The 15054-nt window shown below is 38.7% G+C and overlaps 1 protein-coding gene across 2 annotated transcripts in view; it reads right to left on the reverse strand.

Moving 5' to 3' along the window:
- Enthd1 (ENTH domain containing 1) overlaps window positions 1–15054 on the reverse strand; it is a 104191-nt gene that overhangs the window by 43004 nt on the left and 46133 nt on the right. For both annotated transcript variants that reach the window (XM_013511604.1, XM_005379305.1), the window contains exon 5: window positions 10849–10972. In XM_013511604.1, the coding sequence (XP_013367058.1) occupies window positions 10849–10972 (124 nt within the window). The remainder of the gene's footprint in view (window positions 1–10848; window positions 10973–15054) is intronic.

Below are 15054 nucleotides of genomic sequence, written 5' to 3' on the forward strand. Positions count from 1 at the left end.
CGCACTTCTCTGACTTCAGCTGGTACCCATGCCACCCACTACTAGTCCTAAAGCCCCGCTAAGCTTCTTCTAGCCCTTCCGCCTGCCACATCTCAGGCCCCCGCCCCCCGCTCCCCAGCCCCAGGCTCCCACACACTGTTCACTCTGCCTGAACCAGTCTCCTCTTTCTCCCACTTGGCTTGGCTCATTCTGTGGAGCAGGCAAAATAGTGTCGTGAGCTGGTGTTCAAGCTATGTACTGTGAAATCAATTTTCTGGGTCACATACAATTTTTAAAAAATAAAACTGACTAAATAAAATAGAGCAGAGTATACTGCCAATAAATACTGTTTTGTGAAACTCAGAAACTTGTTTCAGGGATGTGTGTGTGTGTGTGTATGTGTGTGTGTGTGTGTGTGTGTGTGTGTACGTGTGTAGTAGGTCATGATGTGAAAGGCATTTCTGGCTGTGGTTTTTGGATCTGAAACAATTACGTTGGCAAAGGCTCTGGGATCAGGCAAGCGTGATCCGAATCCTGAGTTGGCCACTTCCTAGTTCTGTGAATTGGGCTAGTTATCGAAACACTCAGTGTGGGTTTCCCTCATCTATCTCATGAGATTGTTAGGGCGATGAAGTGAGTTGAGATGTAAAAGTATGCCCAGCACACACAGTATCAGTGTTGGCCACTGTTGTAACCATCACCCACCCCTCCAGTTCCAGCCTGGATATCTTTTTCCAGAAAGCATCTCTGACGTCCCACAGCAGGGCTCAGTGCTCCCCTCATGCTTCTATGTGCTCTGCCATCCTGAAACTCCATTTGTCTGAGGACCTAATTAAGCCTGTCCTCTCTCACTAGGCTGGAAGCTACACAAAGGCAGGACTCTTGTTCATCATTGGACATCTAGCAGGTGGCACTGTTCCCGGCACATAGAGGCATTTGGTAAACTTTTGTGGGATAAATAATGTACTCACTTTTGGTAATAAATATAGAGCCTTTTGTTTCATTCAAACAAAAAGTCAACTTGGGACTTAAATATCTGAGAGATCACAGACATTTTGATAAAGAGCCTGTCAGGCTAGTTTACATTAAACTTGACTATCCTAATTTGAACTGTCAAATGGCTTATATGACATTTTCATAAGACATACATTTCTTAGCAAAGTAAGACGAGTTTAGGTTGGATAGCTTCTTGACCTAAAATTATAGATCAAAAAGTTGTGTCTCTCTATATTTTTAATCACTGTAACCATGAAAAAAGTTGACCATTATATGATACATAAATAAAAGTTGGCATTTTAAAATTTGGTATTACCGTTCAAGTCTTTTGACTTCTACTGCAATTGATTGGGGCTTTGTTCTACCTATTTATTCATTTCAATAAAAGTCCTTAAAAATTTTACTTACATCCATTTTTTCATGCATGAATCATACTTTCTCATATTTTTAAAGTAAAAGAGAGAAAAATTTAAGTTTAAAAAAATTTGGTTGGATTTCTCAGTACCAACCACATTATGCAATCACTATTTTGATAACCTTTCAAATTTCTATAGTCAGTTATATAATCCCAGGCATGCTTTGCTGTACTCTGACAATTGATACACAGATGCTTTCGGGGAAACATGAAAGCATGTAACAACTGTCCTCAAAAGAGAAGGCATTAGTAAACGTACCCAATTCACATGTGAACAACACACACACAAAAGAATTTTTTAAAACACACAAAAATTGTATATCACTGCTTGAACAGCACCCTATCTATCTATCTATCTATCTATCTATCTATCTATCTATCTATCATCACCAAAGAGCAAGGGCAAAGTCAGTGCTGAACTAGTAACAGATTCACTATGAAACCTGAAGGTGGTCTGGTTATGAGTTTTCAGACAGACACGTAAGTTGTAAAGCATTTCTGACCCTGCTACAGAGCATAAGTAGGGAAAAGGGAGAGAGAGTGCCATTTGCAGTGGGGAGGTGGGTTTTGATTTTTTTCTAAATGTCCAGGAAAGCCTCCCTGGGACTGTAACATCTCAGCAAGATGTGAAAAGCACAAACACGTGAGAAAATGTGCTATGTGAGGAGGTCTCAGGAAGAAAAAGGCACACTGGAAAGGAAGCTCAAAGGCACCAAGAGATGAGATGTTGGGACAGATCCATTACTTGAACTTGCCCAGCCACCTTCGCATTGCCCTAGAGGATACTCCCTTCATCAAGACATTTGAAAAGTGTTCTGTGACAAGCACCAGCAGCTCTGAAGAGTTATGTAGTGGCTGTCATCTATGGACTGGAGATGACCCCAGAGATGCTGCTGCAAGAGAATTGGGTTCCCTGATCTCAGTGGGAATACTGGGATCCCTGAGTCATAACAGCCAGATAGCAGAACTCTGGAGACAAGCTAGGCACAATAGCCACAGAAGCCATAGGGATGCAATAGCATCAGTATTTTTATTTTCAGGAAAGTGATGATCATTAATGAATCAGGCACTGTAGGAGACAGATGGGCAGCCTCCTATCAGGTGGAAAACCCAGTAGTGTGATCACGGGATTCATAGCCTTTTAACTCATTCCTAAATGTAAGTCAGTCCATAGAGCCACAATCCCTGGATTCCCTTTGAAGACCCCTACAAGACAGCTACAGATATATGTAGTAAATATTACCCTGAGCCCTCTCTAAGGTACTTGAAGCCATTTACACAACTGTACTATGAAACAGAAATGTGTAGACTTCCCAGTCTTATTAGATTCTTGCCCTGAACTGACACCAATTTCTGGAGCTACACCAATTTCTGGAACTCCACCAATGCTACTATGGTATACTGGCCCAAGTAGGAATTTATAAAAATCAAAAAGTTTCAGTCTAGTATTCACATCACAATAGGTCTTGTAGACCTACTATTGCTATTTCCATGGCCTCAGAATGGATAGTGGGAATTAATACATTTTATAAGTAGCCGAATCCCCCAAATTTTCTATCACTCACGGAGCTCAGGCTATTATGGCTAGGAGGATCAGGTAGAAGCTCTTATAGTTATAACCCCAGCCCCCTAATCTTTCTGGGGAAAACAAAGAGATTAGTGCCACCATCAAAGACTTGAATGGGATAGTAATTCTTATCATATTCCAGAATAATGTAACCTTTTTCTTGAAAAGCCAGATGAGTTATACAGGATGACTGTTGATGATTGCAGATATAACCAGATAGTGATCCCCACCCAAAGCTGTGGTTCCTGTTCTTGTACTTTTATTAGAGCAAACCAACACAGCCTCTGGCATCTAACATACAGATGGCAGCCCACAATGTTTTAAAAATCCCTATTATGAACCATACTTACAATCACTTATCCTTCATGTGGCAGGGATAATGGCATACCTTTACTGCCTTGCCTCATAGTTACGTCAGTCCAGTTATGTTTTTTAATAGAGGCCAGAGGGACCTGGCTTTTCTTGACATCCATTCCACAGATCATCACTTCGGCCCATTACATTGATAATACAATGCTAACTGGACTTGTGCAGCAAGTGGGAAGCACTCTTGGGGCTACATGCAAGCAGCAGATGGGAGAGAAGTCCAGGGAAAGGTAAAGGTTAGGGCCTGCCACCTACGTGACATTTTTAGGGTTCTTAGTAATATGGAGTATGTTAGGATCACCCACTCTAAAGTGAGAGACAAATCGTTTGCCTCTTGCATTACCCAACGTAAAGAAAGAAACAGTAATCATGAGCCTCTGGAATTTGGACATGGGTGTGCTGCCCTCATCAGTTACTGCCTGTTTTGCGTTGGGGCCAAAGCAGACCCAGGCTGCTGGGGGAGCTGCCCTGATACCTGGAGCATGTAACCCGGCAAAACCAACAATACTGCAAGTGCCCGAGGCAGACAGAGACTCTCAATGAAGCCTCTCACCAGCTCCACTAGGAAAATTACTGAGCTGATCTCTCAGGCGCTGGAGTAAAGCCATGGCTTCTTTTGTCTGTGATTATTATCTATTTGAAAAACAACCTCTTGGCTTTCTATTAGGTCCTGATAGACACTGAAAGCCTGACCAAAGGATACCAAGTAAACTGTGCCCACTCATGTAATAAGTGTTATCTGATCCACAGAACACAAAATTAGATATCCACGGCAGCATTCCATTGTCAAATTAAATTGGCATACATGACACCAGGGAAAGACAGTTCAGGAAGCCTATGCATCAGTGGCTCAGACTCCACATTATCTCCTCCCTCTCACTTACTGCTCCTCCCTCAACCTACACCTACAGATTGATGGAGAGTTCCCTTTTGCTACTTAAGAGGGGCATGTATAGGACTCTTTTATAGGTGAATCTGCAACTATGCCAGCCCTACCTGAAAGTGGAAGACCAATAAGTTAAAGCCCCACTCAAAAATACCCCTCAAAGACAGTAGGAAAATCCTCTTAACAGAAATAATTGCGAACAGAACTCCTTACATAGTGCACCTTGAAAAGTAAGATGCCTAAGATATGAATCAAAAGCAAGTCATGAACAGTGGCTAACGTGTGCTAGCCAGTTACTAAGATAGAACAAGATTAGGAGATTGATGACAAAGAGGCATGTGGACAGATCTCTCAGGATGGGCATATGATATGGAGACACCCATGTACTTATACAGCCTTCTAAAGGACATTCATTGAGGAGGCTCTCAAGAGTAAGGCAGGAAAATGCTCTAGTGGCTGTCAATAACCTTCCTTTCTTGGTCGTATCAGTGGTCGCTCAGTAGGCTGCAATCATGAAGTAGGGATGGCTTTGATAGGAATGGGCTTGAAACCTGTGGACACTGCAGATGCTGAATGTACAAACTGCCAAGAGGAGAGGCTAATGCTACATTCCCAGCAGGAAGGCAGGCAATTACCTGGTGGCAGGTTTATCCTGGACACCTTCTATTACTGAAGTTGCTTTGTCTTCATGGGGAGGGATACACATCCTGGGTGCCAATTTGCCTTCCTGGCCTGCAGCCCTGCCAGCAGCACCATTAGTACACAGAACACCTTCTGTATCTCACAGAATATTACCACCACCCTACACAAACTAGTTCAAAGTATAAAAACCACAAATACTGTCCAGCTCTTTTTTAAAATGAGTCTAGCACGAGCGGTGTATCAAAACATGACAAATACAACTTAAGATAATCCTAATTTCACTCACAGGCATAGAAGCAAAACAACTTAACAAAACATTGGCAAATGAAATCCAACAATATATGGAAAGGATAATATATCATGGTCAATCGAAACTGCAGCAGGTTTTATTTTATTTTATTTTATTTTATTTATTTATTTTTTTTGTGGTTTTTCTCCGGTACCGGGAACTGAACTCACGACCTTGCGCTTGCCAGGCAGGTGCTTTGCCGCTGAGCTAAATCCCCACCCCCACTGCAGCAGGTTTTAACAAGACCTTAACAAGCTTTCATGTAGGAACGCAAAGGGCCAGAAATAGCCGAAATACTCCTGATGAAGAAAAAGCCATCAAGAATTATTACAAAGGTAAAGTGACTAAAAGTATTTATTGGAGCAGAGATGGTCATGCAACTGATGGAACAGAAGAGTGCTCAGAAACAGATCTATGCACACATGTGCATTGCTTTAGGACAGAATGGTGGTGAAGCTCACTGGGGGAAGGGCAGACTTTTCAATAAATGATGCTGGGACAAAATCAATTCTGCATTAAAGATTTAATTGTGGAAAGTGAAACTATAAAACTTTTACCCTACATAGAATTATTTTCAAGATCTCAGCACAAGGGGAAATTTAAAAAATAACACAAGATGCAAAAAGTACAAACCATAAAGAATAAATTCTACCTCATTAAAATTCAGAACTTCTGTTATTCAAAAACTCCATATGAAGTGAAAAGACCAGTTATAAAGTGGAAAAAACTCCCAACATGGAGTGCTTAGTTTCAGAATAAAAATTCCTACAAATCAATTAAGAAAAAGACAACCAAACAGAAAAAAATGGCCAAAAGACATCACAGACATTTCACAGATGAGGAATCATGAATGAGTCACACCTATAAAATGTTTCAACATATGAAAATATGTTCCATTTTATTTCAATAAATAAGATACCAATTTTCACCCACCAGACTGGCAGCTTTTCAAAAATAACAAGAACAAGGGTTAGTGAGGACATGGACCAACTAAAACTTTGGAAAACAACTGCATTACCTGATCAATATAAAGGTGCTCACATCTAACTACATAGGAATTTCACTCCCAAATATATGTCCTACAGAATTCTTCTTATTCTTTTTTTTTTTTTTGGTACAGGGAATTGAACTCAGGACCCTGCACTTGCCAGGCAGGTGCCTGTGCCACTGAGCTATCTCCCCGACCCCATGTCCTACAGAATTCTTGTCAATAAGAAGCAACAGTCTTGTGTAAATGTACAAGTTCATAAACAGTACTGCTCTGCAATATAAAAAACTTGACATGTAGTACTGATGACAGTACTACACCATAGCAAGTATAGACATGCAGTAAGATACTATGCAGTAGGGAAAACAAATGACAACCTTATATACACATAAGTGGAACTTAGGAATATAATACTGAGTGATAAAAGGAGATTGGAAAAATAAATTCAGAATAACTATTTGTATAAAGTTCAAGAGCCTATGAAACAAATATATTTTTAGAGTACAAAATATATGTAATAAAACTGTAAAGAAAAGCAAAGAAGAAAGGGGACAAAACTTAAAGAATGGCCTCTGGCTGAAGGCAAGGGTGGGCTCTGGGAAGCAAATTTCGAGTACGTAAGGAGGAAGGCCCCACCTACTGCAGTCCATGGTGTGGCCAGCAGTACTGCATGCTCTGGAAAGACAAAGACAAGAGAGAAAAAGAGAACTAAAGATGCCGTACCAGAATAACTTTCTTACTTTATTTTTGCCTTGGGCTGAAGTTGCCAAAATCAGAACATGGAAATCAGAACCATCTGTTGACAGGATAAGTTAGTGAACTGGACAGAATTTATCAAAAGAAATTCAGAATAATGTATTTTAGAGTCTGCATCAAATCACAAAAGAACATAAATAAAAGCCTACTTTATTTGAAAGGGCGAAAATGATGTTACTACACTGTTGTTTATATAACAGTAAAAATATGGAAATACATAGCTAAATGATCACTGACATAATATAAGTGAAGTAAAATAGAAAACATTAATATGATGGCATAGTATTATAATAGTTGCAAAAAATTACATTAGGAACAGAAAAATTGATCAATAGAACAAAAGAGAGTTGTTAAAAAGATAATTTTAAAAATACAGCTTATAAAGTAATTTCAAGATAACACCGAAAATCAACTAGTCAGTAAGTGCTGTGAGATAACTGACTGCCCCATCTAAAACCATTTATAAGTACTTTACTTATAGTTCAATTATTGAAATACAGGATGTTATGGTTTGTGTCTAGATGTCCCCTCAAAGCCTCATGCAGTCTTCTATAGTTTTTGAGTGATTCATGGTCCAATGCTGGGATTATGGGTGTAAGTGCTACACTCACCCTGGGGCGGATAGCCTGCATACAATATAAGGGAGGGAAAGAGGTTTGCTCTCTGCACTCCTGTCTTTTTGCTCTAGTTGCTTTTGCTGTCTTCCAAGGCCATGAACTATTACCCTCTGCCATGTGCCACTCTGCCATGGATCCAGCTGATTATGGACTCCACAAAAACCTCTACATACTGTGAGCTAAATAAACCTTTCCTTCCTCAATTTTGGGTGTCAGGTATTTTGTCCTAGCAATGACAGAAAAGTAACCAAGACACAGGATGACCAAAAATTGGATGTTTTTTGTTAAATTTTATAAAATAAGAGGAAATATAAAAATGACAATTTTATTAAATTTATTCAATATAAGAATCTACTGGTTGAAATGATACCTGCCTGAGCAACACTTGGGATAGCCAGTATGTAAACAAACATGTTACCCAAGTGATACTTAGGGTAAACTGTTAAGTGGTTAGACTCTCATAGATTAAATAACTCAAAAAATTAAAATAAGATTATATTGACTTATTGATTTATAGACTTTTATAATAATACAATTATAACATATAATTATATAACTATGTAATTATAACTTACATAATTATAAAGTAAATACAATTTATAAAATTATTATACAAATTTATAAATTCTGTAATAGAGGTATAAGAAAAATCCTGTGGAAACATAGTGAAAGGAGAAGTAAGTGTATCAAAAGACTTTATAGTACTATGACATTTTTGCTGGACCTTCCTGTTTGAATAGGATTTTGTCAAGTGTTTAATATTTGGTAGAAGAATATATTTTCCAAAGATTCTATCTACATACATCCTATGCAACATGGTTTTCATCCAATATGACACTTTGTTACTGACTGATGAACACAGTGTGGAGGAAGGAACACCACAGCATGACTTTCAAGATTATTCAGCTTCTGCTGGGTCCTTGCTTCCCCAGGTCGTTCACACTAGCAACCCAGCCGCCATGTTGTGAGGAAGCCCAAACCAGCCCATGTGTAAAAGATCACATGGAAGGGCCCCCATGGAGAGGCACTTAGGGCCCTAGTCAATATCCAGTGGCAACTACAGACCTGTGAGTGTACAGGCCTTCAGATAATTCCTGCCTCAGCCCGAGTTCCCAGCTGAAGCCCAGATATACCTCATAGAGGAAAGACAAGCCATCCCCACTGTTCTCTGTCCTAATTCCTGACCCAGAGAATCCATGAACACAATAAATCATTATTTTGTACAACAAACTTCTATGGCAATGTGTTAAACAGCTAAAATAACTGGAACAAAGACATTCCAAAGAGAAGAAACTACACAAGTAAGGGAGCATCACAGGACATTGTCAGTATTTGGTAGTTTTGGGTGATGAGGCCAGAAAGACTGGCTGGGATTAGCCTCTGAATGTTGTGACAGTGTGAAAAAAATCAAACTCATCCTACTGGCAATGGAGAACTGTTGAAAGTTCGTAAGATGGGAAATGAAATGCAAAAATCTGCATTTTAGCAAGATATCTCTGAGACCAATGCCAAGGAGAGACTGGAGAAAACCCCCTCTGATAAAGATGGGTTCTGGCCAAGTCAAACTGGAAGCATCCCTCAGGCAACATGTTTTGCGACTTTTTTCCTCTTTTCAGTTGCCCCTGAAGCTCATCTTCACTTGTATTAAAATGGTGGGGAGAAAACTTCTGTTCATACAAAACCTGCCTCAGATGTTTATAAGTAGCTTTATTCATAACTGCCAAAAGTTGGAAGCAACCAAGATGTCCTGCAGTAGGTGAATGAAGAACACTGTGGTATACCATCCTATTCAGCACTAAAAAGAAATGAACTACCTAGCCCTGAAGACACAGAGGAGTCTTAAATGCAGATTACTAAGTGAAAGAAACCAATCTGAAAGGCTCCATGTGTATAATGTACTGGAAAGGGGGGAGGTTAGCGGGGAGGAATCTACTCCGTACAATAGTTTAATAGTGTATGTATGTCATCTGTTCAAGCCCACATAATGTACAACTCCAACAGTGAACTCTCTAATGTACACTAGAGACTTAGAGTGACAATGGGGTGTCGATATAAGTTCATTAACTGTAACAAATGTACCACTCTGGGCAGAATACCGATGGTGGAGATGCTATGCATGTGTGGGGATCTGGGCATATGGGAACTCTGTACTTTCCATTCAATTTTTCAGTGAATCTAAAACTGCTCTCAAAAAGAAAGTCTATTTTTAAAAATGTTAGGAGGGAAAAAAAAGTTACGCGACATTAGATACAAAAGTTTTCCTTTCTGTTCTTTCAAGCTTTTGGATTTAGGATCTGTTTACTTGAAGTACATTATAAGACTACCAAAAAAACTGGTGAAATTCTAACCATTTATTACTAAATATCCATATGAATGACATCTTTATACCTATATGACCAAAACCCCCAATTTCTTGTTTTTGTCTTTGTCAAAATATCCTCACTGTTCTCACAACTGGCTTTGTAAAAAATTTTTACATGAACTTGTAAATTCTATACTAACATACTGTAGCTTGTATATTTTGGATATTGTGACTCTATTTAGGGGGGAATCCTGAGGTGCATGGTCCAAGAGGAGGGAGATGAAACTCAAAACGTAAGGAGCCACTTCTGTGATGAGAGAAAGGATCCCGGATGGATGTAAAAGCAGTGACACAGGAGAGGATGAAAGATACTAATGAGACCATTTCCTTCTCATCTCAGCGTAAGACTTCCCACCCTACTTTCTGAGAAAATCAAGAGAAGAATGGATTGTGAATTCAGAGTTCGAGGACAATAAGGCCAGGATGGAGTGCCTCAACTAGAAATCAGATCCTAGAGGATCTTGACTAGCAGCAGAGCCCAGTTCAATAGTGTAATTTACTGGACGCCAATGCTGTACCTTTTCACACTGTGCCTTTCTCTACTGTTAATTATTCAAGAGATGGTGTAGCTGTTTGTGGAACAGACAATATGCTCCTTGCTTTTTTACATGCTTGCTTAATGCCTGCTTTTGAAAGATGTCATACATCTATCAAAAAGAAGTTAATAAAAATACAGTGAAATAAATCTTCCATTTTAACCTTTTGTTTAACAACTTAACGGCTGTGATTACGTTAGAAACAAAATAACAAAAAAAAAAAAAAAGTAAAAGGGGAAAAAATACTAAAACAAATGGGAAAATAAAAATATAGGACCATAGAAGAGTTGAGTTTATCTACACTACTCTTTATTCCTCATTATCAATGTTAAATAAAAGTCAACTGTTGCTATATTTCCCAAAATAAAGTCTTTTATTTGTGCAGAATCCCTGCTCAGTGTTTCTTATTTATGTTTCTGAGTTAACTTCATATCCATGGGCCAAATTACCTGTGTCACAGAGGGTGGAGACTTCCACTTCCCCATCTGACAACCATGTCGTTGGAGAGATAACAGAAGGAGGTATTTTTGGCAAGGATGGTTTTGGATCTTCATCATAAAATACAATCAGATCCTGACAGAAAACAAGAGAACAAACGAGTTTTTAAAAATCACATTTGGGATACTGATGTTGATACAGTCAGGATACAGAACATCAGAAAGATCTTCCTTCTTTATAGCCCCTACTAATATGTTCCTACTGATAAGAACACATACTACACTTGATCTTAGCCAAAAGGCTGAGAAGTGATAATCATATGTTCCTACTAATCTGTTCTTCCTTTTTGAATTTTAACATTTAAAAATATTATACAAATGTAATCATAAGTATTAACCTTCTAGGATTGTTTTTTTTAACCTGATGTGATTCCTAGAGAATCATCTAGATTTTTGTGTATATCCATAGTTCCTTCCTTTTCATTGCTGAGTAGTATCCATGGCATGAAAGTTTGACTCATTAAAGGACACTTGTATTGTTTCTAGATTTTTTTTTTGTGTGGGGGGGGGGGTTTCTCCGGTACCGGGAACCGAACTCACGACTGCGCTTGCCAGGCAGGCGCTTTGCCACTGAGCTAAATCCCCAGCCCCCTGTTTCTAGATTTGAGCTATTATAAATAAGCTTCTGTGAGCATTTATGAACAGGTTTTTGAATGATGTAAGTAACTTTTATTTCTCTGTGATAAACACCTAAGATGAATGCCCAGTAGTATACTGCTGGGTTCAATGGTAGTCACACATTCAGTTTTATAAGAAATTACCAAGCTGTTTTCCAGAGCAGCTGTACCATTTTGCATCCCACTATATATATAGTATATATATTACTATATATGAGCAATTTAATTTCTCTACATCTTCATCAGCATTCAGTGTTGTCACTATTCTTCATTTTACCCATTTTGATATTTCACTGCATGTTTAAATTATTTTCTGAAAGGCTAATGATATTGAACATCTTTTCATGTGTTTATTTAACAAATGTATTTGCTGAAATGAGACTTCATATTATTTGCCCATTTTCTAATTTCCAGTTTGCTGAGTTTTTTCATAAATAGGTGTTGAATTTTGTTAAATACTTCATGGTATGCATTGAGATCACTTTATGACTTTTTCTTCAGCTTACTGACACGGTGAATTACATTAGTCTATACTGATATACTCTGATACACTTCTAATGCAATTCAAGCCTATTGGGTCACAATGGTCTCTTATTTCATATCCATACCTCCTTTATCCCAAGCTGAGAATCTCAGTTCTTGATACCAAAAATGATACAAATAAGAGTATCACACAGGAACTCATTTGATTTACCCTACATTATACTCATAATAATCTCAGCAAAAAAACAACATCTCAGAACAAAACGAGTACATTTAACTTTATTTTAGGTTTTTTTTGGTTTTGTAATTCTATAAAATCTTTCCTGATTTCCAAGGACACATCTAAAAATAAGGTACACTTAGTGAAATTTAGTTTCTACCCCTCTTCCCCACCTTATTCCTTACATCCCACTACAGTTAACATATTTTAATGTTATGGTTTATCCTACATGTTAATTCTTCAATATAAGCAAATGGAAAGTCCAGGAATAGAATCAAATATAAATGGAAATTTACTATGTGATAAAAGCCACAAATGAAAAAAGAAAAAGCTGCACTGTTAAAAAAATTATATTGAGGTAAATGATCATCTTTTGTAAAAAGTAAAATTTTCAAAAATTGGTATCTAATGCTATCCATCAAAGCAAATTCTTGGTAGGTAAGCTTTATATATATATTGTTTTAAATTAAAGCAAAAAAGTCATTATTTTTCCCAAAACTGAAGATACTGCTATGGGTTGGGCCTTAAGTGGCCCCCGGAGGCTCCTGTGTGGAAGCGTTGGTACCCAGGTGGCAGTGTTCAGAGGAGGGGCTTTGGGGGATGTGACTGGACCATGAGGCTTCTGATTTCACTGATGGGTTCATAGCTGAATGGACTCTTGGGAAGTGGTGGAAACCAGGACACAGAGCCTGTTTGGAGGAAGGAGATCACGTGGGGCATGCCCTGGGAAGACGGCCTATGTGTCAGCCCCTCCTTGCTCTGCTTTTAGCCACCATGAAGTGAGCAGCTTTGCTCTGCCAGGCCCTTACACCACAGTGCATTGCCGTGCCAAAGGCCCAGGAACAAGGGAGCCAGCCAGCCACAGACCGAAAACACTGAACCATAAGCCAAAATAAACCTTTCCTCTTTTAAACTGTTTTTCCCAGGTATTTTGTCACAGTGTTCACAGAAAGCTGACTAACACAATACTCTTACCATATGTCCAGCAAACGTATGCCTTGGTATTTACCCAAATGAGGGGGAAAACTTATGTCCCCACAAAACTATGCACACAAATATTTATAGAAGTGATCTTCATTATTGCTGAAACTTGGAAGCAACTTTAGTAGGTGAATGGATGAATTGTTGCACATCTAGACAATGGAATATTTACTTGAACTCAGGCATTAATCCATAAAAAGACATAGAAGAAACTAAAATGCATATTACTAAGTAAAGGGAGTCCACCTGAAAGGCTACAAACTGTGTGATTCCAATCTATGACATTCTGGAAAAGAGAAAATAATGGAGATAATAAAAGGATCAGTGGTTTCCAAGGGTTGTAGGGAAAGACAGATTTATAGGTGGTGTATGGAGGATTTTTAGGGCAGTGAAAATACTCTGTACAATGCTATAAAGGTGGATATGTGTACATATCCATTGTACATTTGTCAAAACCCACAGAACAGACATACCAAGAATGAACCCTGATGTAATCACAGAACATGATTGTGACGTGTCACTGTAGGCTCACTGACTCCAACAAATGTGCCATTCTGGTAGAAGATGCTGGTAGGGAGAGAGACTGTGTGTGCAGAAAGAAAGAGTGTAAGAGAAATCTATACACCCTCTGCTCAATTTCCCTGTTAATCTAAAATGGCTCTAAAACATAATCTTTCTATTTGTTTATTTGCTTGTCTGAGACGGGGTCTACTATAGTTCAGGCTGGCCTTGAACTCACTATGTAGTCCAGACTGGCCTTGGACTCACAGTGATCTTTCTGCCTCAGCCTCCCAAGTGCTGGTATTGCAGGCATGTGCCAACACACCCCTAAAACATAGTCATTTAAGGGGCTGGGGATTTAGCTCAGCGGCAAAAGCGCCTGCCTGGCAAGTGCAAGGTTGTGAGTTCTGTTCCCGGTACCGCAAACATAGTCATTTAAGAAAAAAGCCAAGATGACTTTTTATAAAGTCTTAGAGTAAGGAAAGTCTTTCTAAGAATATTTGAAATGTAGAAGTCATACAGGAAAGACAGATGCATTTGACCACATACAATTTAAAGTGGAGGTCAGGTAGGGTGGCATACGCCTGTAATCACAGCACTCAGCAGGCTGAGGCAGGAGAACTGCTGTGAGTTCAAGGCCAGCCTGGGCTACAGAGGAAGATCCTGTGTCAAAAAAATTAAAATTAAAATTAAAATTAAAGACATATAAAAAGTGCCATAAAATAAAATCAAATGATTAACTGAAAATGAATAGACAAAGAACCAGACAGTGGGTTAATTCTTCAATAGACAAGTAACTCTTAGATACTGATAAGAAGGGTGCTGGAGATGTGCCTCAGTGGTACAATGAGTGTTCCCATACATGAGGTCTTGGGTTCAGTCCCCCAAACAAACAAACAAACAAACAAGCAAAAAGAGAAGGGAGAGAAGGGGAAAGAAAGAAGGAAAGAGAAAGAAAGATGATAAACCAATAGGGAATGATTGCATGAATTAATTTACGCATGAAGAAAATATGACAGCTATATGTACTGATACAGAAACGTGTTCATGCCAGCTGCAGAGGTGTATACCTATAACCCCCACACTCTGGAAGACGGAGGTAGGAGGACTGCAAATTCAAGCTTAGTCTGGGCAATTAAGTGACTTAGCAAGACCCTATTTTAAAATTTAAAAAAGGCTGGGGCTGTGAAGGCCTTGGGTTCAATTTCCACTACTGCAAAAATGAATGACTAAAAAAGTTAATTAAAGAAACAAAAATAAACAGATGTGTTCATGATATATACTTTAGTTAAAAGAAGCTTACTTTGAAAAAATGTAAAATGTATGATTATATTTGTTATGTAAGAAGACAACCAA

The sequence above is a fragment of the Chinchilla lanigera genome, unplaced genomic scaffold (genome assembly GCF_000276665.1).
Source record: "Chinchilla lanigera isolate Chin_1 unplaced genomic scaffold, ChiLan1.0 scaffold00012, whole genome shotgun sequence".
Taxonomy (NCBI): domain Eukaryota; kingdom Metazoa; phylum Chordata; class Mammalia; order Rodentia; family Chinchillidae; genus Chinchilla; species Chinchilla lanigera.